The 18,911-nt window shown below is 47.3% G+C and overlaps 1 protein-coding gene across 1 annotated transcript in view; it reads right to left on the minus strand.

Moving 5' to 3' along the window:
* Nucleotides 1-18,911, minus strand: part of IL17REL (interleukin 17 receptor E like) — a 130,586-nt gene that overhangs the window by 16,158 nt on the left and 95,517 nt on the right. Inside the window, exon 13 of the mRNA XM_082254768.1 lies at nt 5,684-5,797. Within this exon, the coding sequence (XP_082110894.1) occupies nt 5,684-5,797 (114 nt within the window). The remainder of the gene's footprint in view (nt 1-5,683; nt 5,798-18,911) is intronic.

An 18,911-nucleotide genomic window follows, 5' to 3' on the forward strand; every position in this document is an offset into this window, starting at 1 on the left:
CTGGTCGGGTGTGACACTGGGGCGGGGAGGGAGCCATTGTGAACATGGACTGACAGAGCCCAGCTGGGATTCACAACTGGATCGGAACTGCCAGAGGAAGAGATCGGCTGGAGGAGAGGAGGAGAGCGGGGCACAGCCAGGTAAGGAGGATGGGGGGCATATCAGCCCATGTGTCCACCTGATGGAGAGAAACCTCCGGGAGAGGGGCTGGCTAGAGCCTGGGATGGGAGCTCAGGATTGGAATGGGGTATGTTCTGAGCTGGTAGAAGCGAAGTCCTGGTCTGGGGAAGACTGGAGGACCTGGTTGTGTTCCTGGCCAGGTTCTGATTTGGTGTAGACAGGCAAAGGTTCTGATCTGATGGAAGAAGGCAGGCGTAAGGTGCTTCCTGAGGTTTGGGGACTTTCTGGGCTGGTGGATAAGGCAGGAGTCCTGATCCTGTCGAGGTTGGGACATTGTGATCTGGTGGAAGCAAAGCTCTGGTCTGATAGACGCTTTGGTAGGTTCTGATCTAATGTAAACAGGCAAAAGGTTCTGATTTGGTGGAAGAAGGCCAGGGTTCTGAGCTGGCTTTGGTTTGGGGAACTTTCTAAGCTGGTGGGGTATGACAAGAGTTCTGTTCTGGTCAGGGTTTGGGAGGTTGGGAACATTCGAATCTGGTGAAAGCGAAGTCCTGGTCTAGGGGAAGCTTGAGGACATGGTGGAGTTCCTGGGTAGGTTCTGATTTAGTGTAGACAGGAAGAGGTTCTGATCTGGTGGAAGAAGGCAAGTGTTCTCAGCTAGCTGAGGTTTGGGGACTTCCTGAGCTTGTGGATAAGGCAAGAATTCTGATCTGGTGGAGGCAAAGTCCTGGTATGATGGAGACTGGGGTTGGAGCGCTGCAGAGCTTGTCAGGCTGTCCGGGTTACTCCAGAGAACTGTGCACCATCCCGCCGGGGCAGCCAGGACACAAAGCAGAGAAAGGGGAAGAAGACACGGAGAGGAGAACATGGGTAATTCACACTTTCTGACCCCCCACTCCATTTCATGCCTTTCTCTGCAGAGCCGCCTATGCTGGCTGCACCGAGGCTGAAGGGGGTCCCAAACTTAGCAAACTTTGTCTGTTAGGGATGCTGTAGGCTTCTGCTGCAGTACACAAGCTAGCGGATCGTGAGCAATATATATATATATATATATATATATATATATATATATATATATATACAGTGGGTACGGAAAGTATTCAGACCCCCTTAAATTTTTCACTCTTTGTTATATTGCAGCCATTTGCTAAAATCATTTAGGTTCATTCTTCTTCCTCATGAATGTACACATAGCACCCCATACTGACAGAAAAACACAAATTTGTTGACATTGTTGCAGATTTATTAAAAAAGAAAAACTGAAATATCACATGGTCCTAAGTATTCAGACCCTTTGCTGTGACACTCATATATTTAACTCAGGTGCTTTCCATTTCTTCTGATCATCCTTGAGATGGTTCTACACCTTCATTTGAGTCCAGCTGTGTTTGATTATACTGATTAGACTTGATTAGGAAAGCCACACACCTGTCTATATAAGACCTTCCAGATCACAATGCATGTCAGAGCAAATGAGAATCATGAGGTCAAAGGAACTGCCTGAAGAGCTCAGAGACAGAATTGTGGCAAGGCACAGATCTGGCCAAGGTTACAAAAAGATTTCTGCTGCACTTAAGGTTCCTAAGAGCACAGTGGCCTCCATAATCCTCAAATGGAAGACGTTTGGGACGACCAGAACCCTTCCTAGAGCTGGCCGTCCGGCCAAACTGAGCTATCGGGGGAGAAGAGCCTTGGTGAGAGAGGTAAAGAAGAACCCAAAGATCACTGTGGCTGAGCTCCAGAGATGCAGTCAGGAGATGGGAGAAAGTTGTAGAAAGTCAACCATCACTGCAGCCCTCCACCAGTCGGGGCTTTATGGCAGAGTGGCCAGACGGAAGCCTCTCCTCAGTGTAAGACACATGAAAGCCCGCATGGAGTTTGCTAAAAAACACCTGAAGGACTCCAAGATGGTGAGAAATAAGATTCTCTGGTCTGATGAGACCAAAATAGAACTTTTTGGCCTTAATTCTAAGCGGTATGTGTGGAGAAAACCAGGCACTGCTCATCACCTGTCCAATACAGTCCCAACAGTGAAGCATGGTGGTGGCAGCATCATGCTGTGGGGGTGTTTTTCAGCTGCAGGGACAGGACGACTGGTTGCAATTGAGGGAAAGATGAATGCGGCCAAGTACAGGGATATCCTGGACAAAAACCTTCTCCAGAGTGCTCTGGACCTCAGACTGGGCCGAAGGTTTACCTTCCAACAAGACAATGACCCTAAGCACACAGCTAAAATAACGAAGGAGTGGTTTCACAACAACTCCGTGACTGTTCTTGAATGGCCCAGCCAGAGCCCTGACTTAAACCCAATTGAGTATCTCTGGAGAGACCTAAAAATGGCTGTCCACCAACGTTTACCATCCAACCTGACAGAACTGGAGAGGATCTGCAAGGAGGAATGGCAGAGGATCCCCAAATCCAGGTGTGAAAGACTTGTTGCATCTTTCCCAAAAAGACTCCTGGCTGTATTAGATCAAAAGGGGGCTTCTACTAAATACTGAGCAAAGGGTCTAAATACTTAGGACCATGTGATATTTCAGTTTTTCTTTTTTAATAAATCTGCAACAATGTCAACAATTCTGTGTTTTTCGGTCAGTATGGGGTGCTATGTGTACATTCACAAGGAAGAAGAATGAACCTAAATGATTTTAGCAAATGGCTGCAATATAACAAAGAGTGAAAAATTTAAGGGGGTCTGAATACTTTCCGTACCCACTGTATATATATATATATATATATAGCACCTGCAGCTACATAGAGCTGTGATTGCTGAGGTAAGTGCACTGGTCTCGTGCGGGGGGAGGACACACTTACTCTGGCATCTCTGCATTGAAAGGGGGCACGCTGGCATCTCTGCATTGAAAGGGGGCACGATGATCTCTGCATTGAAGGGGGCATGATGATCTCTGCATTGAAGGGGGCACGCTGGTCTCTCTGCTTTGAAAGGGGGCACACTATACCTTGATTACTGAAGGCCCCTTTCACACTTTTGTGACCTCAAAGTAACGCAATTTTTTACAGCGTTTTTTGCCGCAAAGCAATCCCTATTACATTTTTCTGTTTGCGCCCCCCCATACATTTTGAGCACCAGCCGCCACTGGGTGGGGCCCCAGTGCACTGCATTGCCTGGGGCCCTTTAACGCTCTTAAGATGGCACTGTGTATCATGTAGACAATGTGCTAAGGTGTAAATTGCAATAAATAGAGAGAAAGTGGAGGTGTTACAACAGCTAAGCAAACCCTTCCATCTAACAGGGAAAATTACTAGTTCCATAAACAAGGTTTAGTATATGGACATTTTTCTATATATGTATGAATTTATTTAAATGTTTTCCCCAGTCGCTCAAATAAGGAGTGTTTAAATATGAAGTATATCTAGTAACAATTACAGTATACATACTGTAGTTGTGTCCTAGGGTGTATATGGCTTGTAATCCCTGAGATATAGGTAAAACCCATACTGTATCTAGAAATTGTACAGGGAAATCCAGGGCATCTTTCCACATATTAAGAGGTGAAGTGAATCTACTGTATTATTTGCCTGTACTGAAGAAAGTAACAAGTTCACTTTACTGGGTGACATTTAAGCAGGCTGTCATGGCCTTTCCTGCACCTTATCCAATCTGATCTATGGCCAAAGCCATCTACCTTTCCTGCACCCCAATCAACCTGATATATTGCCAAAGCTATCTGCCTTTCCTGTACCCCAGCCAAACTGGTCAATGGCCAAGACCATTTGTCTTTCCTGCACCTTAGCCAACCTGATCTATGGCCAAGGCCATCTGAGATCCCTGCGTTTTGAACTGCTGAGCACGTACGGCTAAACACACTTCCCCAGCTCACATGACATGAAGCTCAGGCCTGGACATTATGCAAAAAAAATATTACACCCGGAACAGCAAGCCAAGTGTTTGGCTAGTGGTTGCAATAAGTTCTTATTAAAAGGAGGTTGTAACGGCGCTACCTTAAAATGAGTAAGTGCTTTTATAAGTGCCAACTTAAAATAAAGTGCCAATAAAGTAAAACTGTGTCATAAAAATCGTTGGTTTGAAATAAAGTGCACTGGTGTGACAAAGTTAGCTGATTATTAACCTGGGCCCATAAGGTGTGACTTTATAAAGTGCAAGTGCTGTGCTGCATATACTCAATGAGTATGAAACAATGAGTTCCCAAGGTGCGTTTATTTCGTGATAGCCGTTAATAACTTCAGCGAATCATATTAACATACATAAATAAACCAGTGATTATGTATTCAATGCATAAAAAACAGTGAACATAAATTATATCTGTGCTGTGCGTGGCGTTTTTATTGCCACTTATGTGAAAAGTAACAAGTTATATGAAAGAAAGAAATAAATGAAAATAAAGAAATGGGGTTGCAATTCTTTTGTACATCCACTAGATGTCGCCCCTAAGTATACGACCTGTACTTGAGGAAGAATGGTCGATTGCTTCCAGGGTCCTCCAGTGAGCCGAACTTGGCTTTTAGTACCTCAAATTGGAAGAGAAAGGCCCCATGATGCAGTGTATATTTGTAGCGTGGAAAAGAGAGCAGAAAACTCACGTTTGAGGCTGCGTAGGGTCAGCGGTGACGGCCGGGAAGCTTCCGCGTTCCACGGCCCAGGCTCCGAAACCGGAAGTGACGTAATGACGTTACGATTCCGCCCTACGCGTTTCGTCAGAGGATGTCTGCTGGAGCGGCGGAGACTGCCCTCAGAGAGGGGTCTAATTCAACCCACAGAAAGGGGCCCAATTCCACCCACAGAACACCCACAGAAAGGGGCCCAATTCCACCCACAGAACACCCACAGGAAGGAGTACTATTCCACCCACAGAAAGGGATGCAATACTGCCCTCAGAGAGGGGTCTAATTCCACCCACAGAGGACCCACAGAAAGTTGACACTATTCCACCAGCAGTTAACACACAGAAATGTGGCATTATGCTAGTGAGTAAAGGTATTAATTATTCATTTAAAAAAATTATAGTCAAGTTTTCTTTAGTATCTACAATATAAAGATAGGCAGCAGCATAGAATTGGGCCAAAAACAAAGAACAATCTTGTGTTAGAGCACTTTCAACAGCCCTAGTAGGCCATACATTTACAAAATAAAAATGTTATGAATGCATGACATAATGGTTTTAGTAAAGGAGTGCAACACAGCTTAACAGCTATTTTTAGGCAACAGAATTCCACAATTTGAGAAGGTAATTCAAATGTCAATGCCTCCCAAATACAGATTACTATAAAAAATATTAGATGAAAAAAAGTTTATTTGCAAAAGAAAAAATAACAAACATGTTAAAATGTAAAATATTAAAAGGAAATGACCTTATACAACCACTGACATGTGCGATAAATTACCCCATTGCAAAATGAGTTAGTTACTGAACAATCGACAAAATACCGCATTTGTTATTTAATGCGAATTAAATTTTCACAACTGATTTACTGCATGCTTGATTTTACCATCATTTATTTTCCATGATTTAACTCTAAGTGAATTGACCCCATGATCCTAAAGGAGCAGTGGTCTATATTTGTATTATGTTCAAAAACATACCTTGAAATATTTTATATCCAATATAAGTAAAGATAGCCGCAGATAGAACCTGGACAGCTGTAACTATGATCATCTGCAAAAAGCTGTCTTCATTGGACACGGGGTCTTGTGAAACTGTTTGAAGGGAAAGAGACATTCATTATTTGTTCTCTTCACATACCTTACAGAATTCTTGAAGTAGGTCATACTTAATATATAGAACACCCTTTCTTGCATCATCAAGAAATCTGACTTCAGGGAGTTAAGGTGTAATGTTTGCTTTATAAATGGCAATTTTTTTTTAACACATAATAATAGAATATAGTCATGTTGACATGTGCCCATTTGACTAAAGGGAAATGTGAATTTTATTGACAATATAGAAATCAGTTGTTTAGGTAATTAAAGAAATTTAACAACTTAACAATATGCAAAAAAAAAAAAAAGCACAGAAAAATCTGGTATTTTAAATGCTTAATTGTAGCTGTTTTATTTTCCATATATAATCCTTTTTTCACATGCAAAGTGCATTTGAACATGCTAGAAATATTGACTTTGCATGTCAAAGCCCACTCCTTTTGTGTGAGTGTTCAATTGCTGTCTGTGCTGGCCCAGCTCCTTGCCTCCCTACATAACCTGTTATGTAGCTGCCAGTGGAGAGCTGTAGGGGAATACTACTGAGTGTCCTTTCAGTGACATCTCTGAGTCTTCTGGGAATACATACAGCATCAGTCTTGGTGCTTTTTGATGTATACACAAGGGTGGCTTTTACACTTACATAACGTGCACAAAATACATTATATACACATACAATCTTATGTGAAATTTTCTCAGTTAAATCATGCGGATTGGCAGGAAAGGTTTAAACAGGTGTAACAGGTATACTGCTAATGCTTCATGCGACCAAAGTATTTTTGTGTTTCTTTCTGTTAACCCTGCTCATCTACAGCATGCCAAGATGGAGCTACCACATACACCCCCACCAGAAAAAATCGAATTCCTATATGTGTGGATGAGATTTCAAGCTCATTCACACCAGCAGTTCCAGTGCAATAACAAAACAAAAACTTGTATAATATATCCTGTAATTTTATTTTCCTGGTGCCTATCCATGGCAGCATACGAGTGATGGTAGCCCTGTCTACTTCTGCCCACAGGACCAGTGCATAGCTATAAAAAGTTAACACCCACACAACAGCCCATTCCCTGTACATCGCTAGGAATGAACTGGGTAGGTTTGGTATGCTGCCATTGATAGACACCAGGAAAAGAAAATGACAGCAAGTATGATCCAATTTTCTGTTTTCCTGGTGCCTCCATGGCAGTATGTGTGTGATAGATCAATAACTAGCTATCAGGATGGGAAGCTTTAGCAAATTCTATCATAAGAAAGTGAATAAGCTATTGTCTTTCTGTGAAAGACAGGTGTAGTGAGGACTACTAAACCATCAGTAGTGCTGAAAGAATGCACCATAACAGAACCCAATTGGCTCCCCTGCCTTATGTGTTAGCTGACATCTCTGCATAAGGTGCCCATGATGTTCAGATGCTGCTGGAGGAACATACAGCAATTACTTACAGTGGTTGCAGCCCGGCAATATAGTGGGACCTTAGAATTAACTTCAGGAACCGCAAGGTGATTGTGCGCTGGAGCCTTCTACCATTGTTGGTTTCTAAGGAGCTAGGTATAGCTACTTTGCCTAGCTAATGACTGTTTGCAAGTTTGCCATCAGTGATCTGGATGTATTGAAGGAGTACTTCATCTAAGTCGGACAAAACAATCTCACTACGGGATAGGCAAACAAATGCCCACAGGCTCTTGATGTCAAGACAACAGCAAGGCTGTGAACTTCCTGCGTATATTTCTTATACCAGATGCTGGCTTCAGATAAGGGTGAATGTCCGCCTGGTAGAAAAAAAAAAAAAAAATGAGCACCATCCGCAATACCCTCCCAATCCACACAAACATTCATATCCCCAGGACAGACCCCCGGAGGGCATCCCCTCAAGGGGATATGCTCCCAAAGCCTGCCCCAAAAATTACAGCACAAATGAAAAAAGGACAATGAACAGCACCAAAATGCTCCAGCAGCAAGTGCGTCAATCAGCCCACAATCACCCCGAGCCCATAATAGAACACAGGGAGAGTGAGGATAGAAGCCTAGATGGCAGCCTTGCCGATCTGAGAAACTGTAGTCTGCAGCCAACAACTCAGGATGCACTCAGATTTAGTAGAGTGCATCTTCTCAGGACAGGGTGGAACCCAAACCCTAAACCATGGAGTCGGTTAATGGTCTGCTGAGTCAACTTGACATGATGGAGCTAGAAAAACAAAACATCAGTATAGGATCCTTCTTAAAATACAAGAGGAAAGTAAAGGCTGATAGGTAAACTTTCCAACATAAACACATCCAACCAAGAGATGGAAACTTCCTTTGGGTGAACTGGATGCAGATTAAAAGAACTGAATAAAGATGTTTGAGGAGACAGATAGGAAACTAACTGAAGCATGATGGAGAAATGGGTTCTAACAACCTTGTCTTATGTTAAAACTGTGAAAGGTTCCATGCCAGACAAGGTCACCAGTTTTGAACAGTCACCTCCCCAGGTGAAGACTACGAGTGGACTACTTAAGATCCCACAAAGTCACATGGACAGGAATATTAAAAGCTGAATGCTGACCTAAGCCTAGCTGCAGGAGAGGACTAGTCCAGCAAAGAAAGCAATCACCACATGTCCAGCAATAGATTTAACATGAAGAAGTAAACCTCCCGGCTTACCATCAAGGGATTCTTAGACTCCATGGTGCTCAAAATTTGAGCTTCAATTAGCAAGCTGTCAAAGGCAGCTTGAAGCTGTATGGCAAAACACATTCCCTGGGAACAAATGATCCTGATCCAGTAACTGTCTGGCGCTCCTTTTAGGTTGGCACACCACATCTGCCTGGATCAGTGGCGGATCCAGGAGGGAGCAACGGGTCATTTGCCCCCCACCCCCCCCCCCCCCTGAGAATATTTGACACTCCAGTCCAGAGCCAGACCAGTCACCAGTGAGTCCCCAAGCTCAAATGTCCCAGCCCAGGCCAGCAGCGGCGGCGGAACTGCCGCGCCGCTGGCCTGTACGCAGTGCACTGGTAGCTATCGCCGCCCGGCGTCTAGCAACCAGTGACGTCACCTGAGGAGGAGAGTGAGGCCCCAGCATTCACTGCGGAGCCTCCTTCCTCCTCTGCTACGCGCCAAGTGGAGTGTTGGCTCCATCCACCTCCTCCCTCCAGCTACTCCAGGCCAGGCCAGCACAGCACAGTGAGTCTGAGTGTCAGGCTCAGCCTAAAAACGTGAGTAGGAGCAGTTCTGGGGACCCTGATGTGGGATGGGGCTCTGTGGGGACCCTGATATGGGATGGGGGGGGCTCTGTGGGGACCCTGATGTGAGGGAGGGCTCTGTGGGGACCTTGATGTGGGGGACGCTCTGTGGGGACCCTGGTGTGGTATGGGGGGCTCTGTGGGGACCCTGATGTGAGATGGGGGTGGGGGCTCTGTGGGGACCCTGATGTGAGATGGGGGGGCTCTGTGGGGACCCTGATATGGGATGGGGGCTCTGTGGGGACCGTGATGTGAGGGGGGCTCTGTGGGAACCCTGATGTGGGGGGGCTCTTTGGGGACCCTGATGTGAGGTGGCGGGTGCTCTGTGGGGACCCTGAGGTGAGGGGGGGCTCTGTGGGGACCCTGATGTGGGGGGGCTCTGTGGGGACCCTGATGTGGGGGCGGGCTCTGTGGGGACCCTGATGTAGGGGGGGCTCTGTGGGGACCCTGATGTGAGGGGGGCTCTGTGGGGAACCTGATGTGGGGGGGCTGTGTGGGGACCCAGATTTGAGGTGGGGGGCGCTCTGTGGGAACCCTGATGTGAGGGGGGCTCTGTGGGGACCCTGATGTGGGGGGGCCTCTGTGGGGACCCTGGTGTGAGGGGGGCTCTGTGGGGACCCTGATGTGAGGGGGGGGGGGTTCTGTGGGGACCCTGATGTAAGTGGGGCTCTGTGGGGACCCTGATGTAAGGAGGGGGCTCTCTGGGGACCCTGATGTGAGGAGGGCTCTGTGGGGACCCTGATGTAAGAAGGGGCTCTCTGGGGACCCTGATGTAAGGAGGGGGCTCTCTGGGGACCCTGATGTTAGGAAGGGACCCTCTGGGGACTATGATATGAGGAGGGGGCTCTCTGGGGACCCTGATGTAAGGAGGGGGCTATCTGGGGACCCTAATGTAAGGAAGGGACCCTCTGGGACCCTGATGTGAGGAGGGGGCTCTATGGGGACTCTGATGTAAGGAGGGCTCTGTGGGTACCCTGATTTAAGGAGGGGGCTCTGTGGGGACCCTGATGTGAGTAGGGCTCTCTGGAGACCCTGATGTAAGGAGGGGCTCTCTGGGGACCCTGATGTAAGGAGAGCTCTCTGGGGACCCTGATGTAAGGAGGGGGCTCTCTGGGGACCCTGATGTGAGGGGGGGCTCTCTGGGGACCCTGATGTAAGGGGGGGCTCTCTGGGGACCCTGATGTAAGGAGGGGGCTTTCTGGGGATCCTGATGTAAGGAGGGGGCTCTCTGGGGACCCTGATGTAAGGAGGGGGCTCTCTGGGGACCCTGATGTGAGGGGGGCTCTCTGGGGACCCTGATGTAAGGGGGGCTCTCTGGGGACCCTGATGTAAGGAGGGGGCTCTCTGGGGAACCTGATTTAATGAGGGGGGCTCTAGGGACCCATATGTAATTGGGGGGCTCTCTGGGGACCCTGATGTAAGGAGAGGGGGCTATATGGGGACTCTGATGTAACAAGGAGGGTGCTGGGGTCCCTGATGTAAGGAGGGGGGCTCTCTGGGGACTCTGATGTAACAAGGAGGGCTCTTGGGACCCTGATGTAAGTTGGGGGGGCTCTGGGGACCCTGATGTTAGTAGGGGGGCTCTCTAAGGGCCCTGATGTAACAAGGTGCAACTCTGGGGACCCTGATGTAAGGAGGAGGGCTCTAGGGACCCTGATGTAATGAGGGGGGCTCTGGGGACCCTGATGTAATGAGGGGGCTCTGGAGACCCTGATATAATAAAGAGAGGGCTCTGGGGCCCTGATGCATGGGAGGGTGGCTCAGGGGACCCTAATGTAAGGGGTGGGGTGGCCCAGGGCACCTTAATGTAAAGAGGGTGGTGCTGGAGACCCTGGAGTTAGGGGGGAGGGTGACTCTGGGGACCCCAATGTAAGGAGGGTGACTCTGGGGACATAAGGGGGATGGTTCTTTGAAGTAAGGGGGAGGACTCTGATAGAGAGGGGGGATGGGGATTTATGATGTAAGGGGGGACATTACTGTAAACAAGGGGGCTTGTCCTGGCTGCAGCACTCTTATCTGTTATTTTGTTTGATAGACTGGCTTCTGATAAACAGTCCTTGCAGTGACTGCAATGCTGATCAGTGTATTCTGACAGTGGGGGAATCCTGATGTCAGAATATAGAGACACAACAGGGAGGATTTCCCCATTCAACTTGGAATTTATGGATGGGGAAATGTATTCCCTTTATTTTGTTCAGCTGGCTGGCTGAGTGAAAAATACTGAACCATGTATGGCGAGCTTGAAGCCCCGTACACACGTACCGATGGTCGGCTTACAAATGTTCCTCTTTTCTCCCCGGGATGTCGGTGTCTGCTGAAAAGTGCAAAGACAGCACAAGGACAGCACAAGAATTTTGTCCGCCGACTGCAGAAGTGATGTCATGTAATGGTTAACTTTCCCTGTGTTTTCTATTTTCTGAGCATGCCCAGTCTTGCAAATCTGCGGTCTGTCGGCCGAATTGTGTACTGACAGGCGAACAATCGTCCGTTCTGGTGTCGGCATACAAATATTTTCATGTTTGCACGAAAGACTTTTGTCCGCGGATTGTGCGCAGACATCTGTCGGAGGCACCATACTAACACGCGTACAATCGGCAGATCCTTCGTCCACCGACGTTTGTATGCCGACGATCGGTACGTGTGTACGGGCCTTAACTCATGGCCCCTTTACTCTATACATTATGATGTTTTGTATGTTACTTACTCCTCCTGACCCCTGTACTCTACACAGTATGTTGTACATTACATAGCCCTGACCAAAGTGTTTATTGTCCCAACAGTTGCAGGTTTTAATGAAGATCTTCTTTAAGGAAGGCTCAGTGATCAGTTTCCTATGCGAAGTAAAGAATATGTGATGGAAACATTACATTTTTTTAAAAATGATCATTCATTCTGAGGTTTATATATATCTATAAAATGGTAACCTGTGGCACAGTGATTAGGAGAATTTTGTGGCACAAGGATTGTGGTATGTGTGTGCATTGTATACAGCGAGTAGGCACAGATTCTGTTTAATCGCCCCCCTTTAAGCCCTTTCCACTTTTAGCTGGGTACACACTTAAAAGAAAAGTACGGGGAAAGTTTGTTTGGCTGTACTTCTATGGATCACAGGAGTGCAATACAGTTCGTTTTGCAATACAGTTCTGTAAGCAACAACTTATTTTCTGGCAGTGCCCCTCCCGAGACTAGACTCTGAATCCGCCCCTGGCCTGGATCAGCCGGGAACACCGGAATGCTTTCCATTCTGAACATGTGAGACAAATGAGGGAAGGAAGTGCTGGTCAAAAACAGTTTCCTGTGGTTCTTACTTTTTGACACTTTTTTGTGTGAATGGGTAGGGGTACTATGATACCCATTCACATGGGGGGCCAGGATCTTGGGGCCCCCTTGTAAAGGGGGCTTCCAGATTCCGATAAGCCCCCACCCGCTGACCCCGACAACCACAGCCCTGGGTTGTTGGGAAGAGGCCCTTGTCCCCACCAACATGGGGGCAAGGTGCTTTGGGAAGCAGATCCCATGTTGAGGGCAAGCAGCCTGGTATAATTCAGGAAGGGGGTTTTTACCCCAATTTTTTTTAATTTACTTTTTTTTATATTTTATTTAAATTCATCTCTCAGCAGGGAAGCCTTAACAACCTGTTGACTGTACGCTCGGCGGGCGAACGTCCCGCTAAGTGGTGAGAAAGTTCAGGCGAGTACCTGAATTGGTGATGTTCAGGCCAAACTTACGCTGGGCCCAAACCATTCCCCCATCCCTAGTGGTACCTGAACACTGTAACCCCTCACAGTTACTCTTGCTGGGTTTAGGAACCGGCCCTGCTGTTAAAAATTTGAAAAAAAAATGAAATTACATGCACCTGTCAAACAAGTGCAGGAAAATTGGGTGTTGGTGAAGCTTGAACACTGTAACCTGTTTTATTATTGTTCTTTTTTGGGGTTGACTTTTATAACTGTCAGTGTAGTAGTCTTAAGAGCAGTGGCTTCCGATATTAAGGACACCCTGACAATTGCTGACTTAAAGCACAATATTCAAACAATGTGCCTTCGGATGGATGAACTTGAAGAAACTACTTCCCGCCATGAAGCTGACATTCTCCTCACAAAAATAACATCAGCACACTCCACTCAAATGAGAGAGATGCAGAGACACCTCGTGGATTTAGATAACAGGGGCCACAGACACAATTTAAGAGTCAGAGGTATACCAGAAAGTGTTGAACAAAGCCAGCTATCATAAACCACAAGCAATATTTTTAATGATATTCTGGGAAGACCCCCTGACTCCGCTATCAATTTTGAGAGACTTCACAGAGAGCTCAGACCTAGGGGCTGGGAGACTGACCCTCTGAGAGATGTGGTCTGTTGATTGGTTAGCTTCAGACTGAAGGAAGATATATTGAGAAGAGCCCGCGACAGGAGAGAAATTACATTACAAGGATCTAAAGTAAAGATTTCACCAATTACGCTCCAGAAAAGGAGAGACCTCAGACCCTTATTGGAGCTTCTACGCTCCAGAACCATCATATACAGATGGAAATTTCCGTTCTGCCTATTCGCATCCCATCAAGGTCGGTCAGCCTCTTTGCGCACACCTGCTGATCTCCGGTCCTTCTGTGATTCTCTCAATCTCCCGATGATTGAACTCCCAGACTGGGAAAACACACCTACCATCCGCCGCTTCATCTCAGTGGACACCATCCCGGAGTGTGAAGATCATCAACTAAGAAGACAGAGATCTCCCTCACCAAGGTCCAATCATTCCCTGACTCCCTATCCACATAGAGGATACAGCCCCACGGCTCCTCCAGTTCATCAGAGACCTCGTTACTAGATACTCAATAACAAGCATTACATTGGTAAAGGCTGCCTTTTCTCCTGCAGATACAATGTATTATGTGTAAGCTTTTTTTTTTTTTTAGATCTCTCTGCTGTCCCCTGCACCTCCGGCTTTAACATACCAGACCCCGAAAGAAATTGTGAAACAACATCAAAGATTATCCCCTGAAGGGAATAGATTCCTTACTGATATATACCTGATTTGCAATTGTAACAGACTGCGGTAAGCATCTCTCATAATAACTCTGCCCCTAGTAACTAGCTATTCCTCCTGAATATATCTTCATTGCACATAATGATTGCTTTCTACTGAGAGCCCAGTCAATTCATCAGTATAAGGCACAGACGAGCTAGACACTATTTACTTTGTTATTACAATAATAAGGGTATTATGCTGGGACATGAGCATCAGCATGTATTACCAGTTACTCTTACGCTGAATTTCACTGGTATGCCCTCCCTTTCTGTATGTTTATGCTCCCACATTACAGTAGGCAAAGGCAGAAGATACTAGTTATGTCAGCAAAACCTTCCTACCTTACCTCACAACACATGCCTATCCATTCAGGTTGTTTGTTTTCATTATCTAGTTCAGTGGTTCTTAACCTGGGTTCGGTGAGTCAGGGGGGGCAACAGGGCAACTGCTCCCCCCGAAAAAATATTACTGATTGTGAGGCCAACCCCCCCCCCCCCCCGGGAAATCAGAGCTGCGGTCGGGACGACTCACAACCATTACACATAGACACTTGACGCTCTGCCCCCTGTACCTCCCCCAGCAGGTTTCCAGCCTATCTCCTGCAGGCTGCTTGCTGCTTGAGTGGGCAGGATGGGGATGTACCTGACCACGGAGATCGCGCCCGCCTGGAAGAGGGAAGTGTGAGCAGCTGAGCAGAGGGAGCCGAGTGAATGTTCCTGGAGGTAGGCTCAGCTAGCTGTACATGGTGGATTAGTTTGCAAGCACCTCTATGCTAAGTCTGCTGAGTTACTGCAGCTTAGCATAGAGGTTCTGTTAGCTGACAAATGGAAATGCATGTCCTTTTCATTTAGCTCAATAAGCATTGTGAATGCCCCCTGGTGTGTGCCCTCCTGATACCCCATGGTATGCCCTTTCAACACCTCCCCCCCCCCAGTGTGTGTCCTCCTGACACCCCATGGTATGCCCTCCCACCCCCCCAGTGTGTGCCCCCCTGACACCCCATGGTATGCCCTCCCAACACCTCCCCCCAGTGTGTTCCCTCTTGACACCCCATGGTATGTCCTCCTAACCCCCCCAGTGTGCCCTCCTGATACCCCATGGTATGCCCTCCTAACACCTCCCCCCAGTGTGTGCCCTCCTGACACCCCATGGTATGCCCTCCCAACCCCCCACCCCAGTGTGTGCCCTCCTGACACCCCATGGTATGCCCTCCCAACCCCCCCCCCCCAAGTGTGTGCCCCCCTGACACCCCATGGTATGCCCTCCCACCCCCCCCGTGTGTGCCCTCCTGATACCCCATGGTATGCCTTCCCAACCCCCCCCCAGTGTGTGCCCTCCTGGCTCCCCCAGTGTGTGCCCTCCCAGCCACTGATGTGTGCCGTCCTGACACCCAGTGTGTGGCCTCCTGACTCTCCACTGGTGTGTGCCCTCACTACCCTCCCCCACAGTGTGTGTCCTCCTGACAATCCCCCCAGTGTATGCCCTTCCAACCCCCTGGTGTGTGCCCTCCTGACCCCCCCCCGCCAGTGTGTGCCCTCCTGACCCTCCCCTGGTGTGTGCCCTCCCAGCCCCCTGGTGTGTGGATTTACTGATCCCTGTACACTTTCCTATCCTCTGTCCTGTCAACTCCTGTCCTCTGCCCTATTCTCTGTACACCGTCCTACAGCCTACTGACCACTCTATCCTTCCCTACAATCAACTGACCCATATACACTGCCCTACATGCTACTGGCCTCTGTACACTGCCCTACATCCTACTGACCTTTCTACACCGCCCTAAAAACTACTGACCCCTATACACTGCCCTACATGCTACTGACCTCGCTACACTGCCCTACAAACTACTGAGCACTGTACACTACCCTACAAACTACTGACCACTGCACTCTGCCCTACAAACTACTCACTACTGCCCACTGCCATACAGCCTACTGACCTCTGTACGCTGCCCTGCAGCTTACTGACCTCTGTACGCTGCCCTACAGCCTACTGACCTCTGTACGCTGCCCTACAGCCTACTGACCTCTGTACACTGCCCTACAGCCTACTGACCTCTGTACACTGCCCTACAGCCTACTGACCTCTGTACGCTGCCCTACATACTACTGACCTCTGTACATTTTACTTTGTATGATACATTTAATTCAGTTCTGTAAACAGCACCTTATTTTCTGGCAGTGCCCCTCCCGAGACTAGACTCATAAAATCATATTTTATTTTTCCAATTAAGAAGGGTTCGGTGAATGCTCATATGAAGCTGGTGGGGTTCAGTACCTCCAACAAGGTTAAGAACCACTGATCTAGTTACAACCAGGTTAAGGCGTGAATCTTATTCCCGAAATTCTCATTTCCCTGTGGAGATTGGATTCCCTCCATCCCTCACCAATCACCCCTTCAGTTGGATACCTCCATTCACACAATTGAGCTTAGAGTTTTATCATTATCATTTGCAAAACTAATTTGCTTTATAAACAGGCATAAGTCTTTATTTTTATGCTCAAGAGTCCATGGGGGGAAAAAAAAATAAATAAAAAAGATAAAATAATAAATAAAAATGTTATATATGGTCATGGATGTGTCGGGACACAGGGAGAAAAAAACTGTAGCTTGTTTTATATTTATATTGGATCTCTGTTTTTGCAAACATTTTAAGAATCTATTGATTATATGTTGAAATAAGTTTTCTTTTTGGTGAATTACTACTGTTACCATAGATATTGGGAACTGTTCTGTTGAGCTTACAACCCCTCTATTCACACCTTTCACTCTACAGCCATTGTCCTCTACAAACTATACCCAGGTAGACTTCAAAAGGATTAGAGTACTTTTTTTATTTTTTTTCACTGCTCGGTCCTTCGAAGTCTCACCTCAGCGGGATTACCCCTGACTTATACCGGTACACATCACTTAAGGACAGGTTGAATAATTTAATCCCTGAGGAAGTCACGTAATATTGTGACATAACGTGTAGGAACCCGGAAGTGACGTTACGGAACGGGACGGAGGTCCCCAGCGCTTGTCCGAATACAGCAAGCAGCGTATTTACATGTAAGTCTGCTATATTTTTATAAATAAAAATTGTTATATACTGCACCATGATGGCCCCAATGTTTTAATGAGCCTTAAGGAGCAGATTCACAAAATCACCAAACCGAACCAGGGAGGATCCAGAAAAAGCCCCCACAAGAAGCCCACCATAGTTAAAGGAGACTAACACAGACCAGGAGACACCGTGATTCCCCTAGAAGGAGCAGGACTACGCGGTGATAAGGACCAGAGGGAACCACACAGGTCCAATCATACAAGTGTATTATTGACCTCATTGAGGTGAGAATTTAGAGCACCTAGAAGTGTGATCACTGAAAAGAACTCCCAATCACAGAAACTAAAGGTTGAGGAAGATAATCAACACTACCAATCACCCAATTGATTATTCTTTAACGGGACATTATTTATTTATTTATTTTGTTGAGATTATGTATACAGCACCTATATCATCACACCAAGATATATATGTGGTATAGAAGGAAGCACTTAAACTAAAGGTCACGTGTATATATCTTTTTAAGGATGCACATTTTCACTTTAAGCTATTAAGCACAATGTATTTATTTGGTTATTGTGATTAAGACACCAGCACATTATTTAATTTTATTAATGTGATTATTTAATGAAGTAATATTTGCACGAGTGATTTGCACATCTATGAAACACAGAGAAGCACCTTATATACTTGAATTAATTTATATATGTGTTTTTGCAGAAAACGCACATTAGCACTTTATATACCTGAATTAATTTATATCTGTGAATTGTAAGAAGTTCAGTTTAAATACCCTGACAGCGCAGTACAACCAGTGGCGCCCCCCCCCCCCCCCCAATCATCTTCAAAGAAAAAAAAAAATCATCTTCAAAGAAAAAAAAAATTACCATGTAGTCCACTATGGGGCGCCGGACTTGCTGGCTATGGGGGTGTGGGGTTTGGCATCCCACGTGGGCCCAGGCAGAGGCGCCGATTGGCGGCCGTTCTGGGTGTCACCGGGGCGCAAGCAATGCGCCCCGACACTCCCCACTAGTCCTGTCCTGGCTGTGATTGGTCCAGACTCCAGCGTGCATCAGTCACTCACCGTCACCGCCCGACTCCGTCACCTTCCCGCCGGTTCCCGCCGCCGTCAGAATGAAGAGGACTCGAGGAGAGGAGCAGCGCGCCGTGGACGTCTTGCAGGCAGTGTGAGTGTGGAGTGTCAGGGTCGAGTCAGCGAGCCAGCCCAGGAGAGCAGGTAACTGAACAGTGATTGAAGCCATTGCAGCGCGATGCCATGACCTGTGACATGACATGTGACATGACCTGTGACATGCCTGTGCCATGCCTGTGCCATGACCTGTGACATGACCTGTGACATGCCTGTGCCATGGCCTGTGACATGACCTGTGACATGCCTGTGCCATGACCTGTGCCATGACCTGTGACATGCCTGTACCATGACCTGTGCCATGCCCTTACCATGACCTGTGACATGCCTGTACCATGACCTGTGCCATGCCCTTACCATGACCTGTGCCATGCCCTTACCATGACCTGTGACATGCCCTTACCATGACCTGTGCCATGCCTGTGCCATGACCTGTGACATGCCTGTGCCATGACCTGTGCCATGCCCTTACCATGACCTGTGACATGCCTGTACCATGACCTGTGTCATGCCTGTACCATGACATGTGCCATGCCTGTGCCATGACCTGTGACATGCCTGTACCATGACCTGTGCCATGCCCTTACCATGACCTGTGCCACGCCCTTACCATGACCTGTGCCATGCCTGTACCATGACCTGTGTCATGCCTGTACCATGACCT

This window comes from Pelophylax lessonae (genome assembly GCF_965119305.1).
Source record: "Pelophylax lessonae genome assembly, chromosome: 4".
In the NCBI taxonomy this organism is placed as follows: Eukaryota; Metazoa; Chordata; class Amphibia; order Anura; family Ranidae; genus Pelophylax; species Pelophylax lessonae.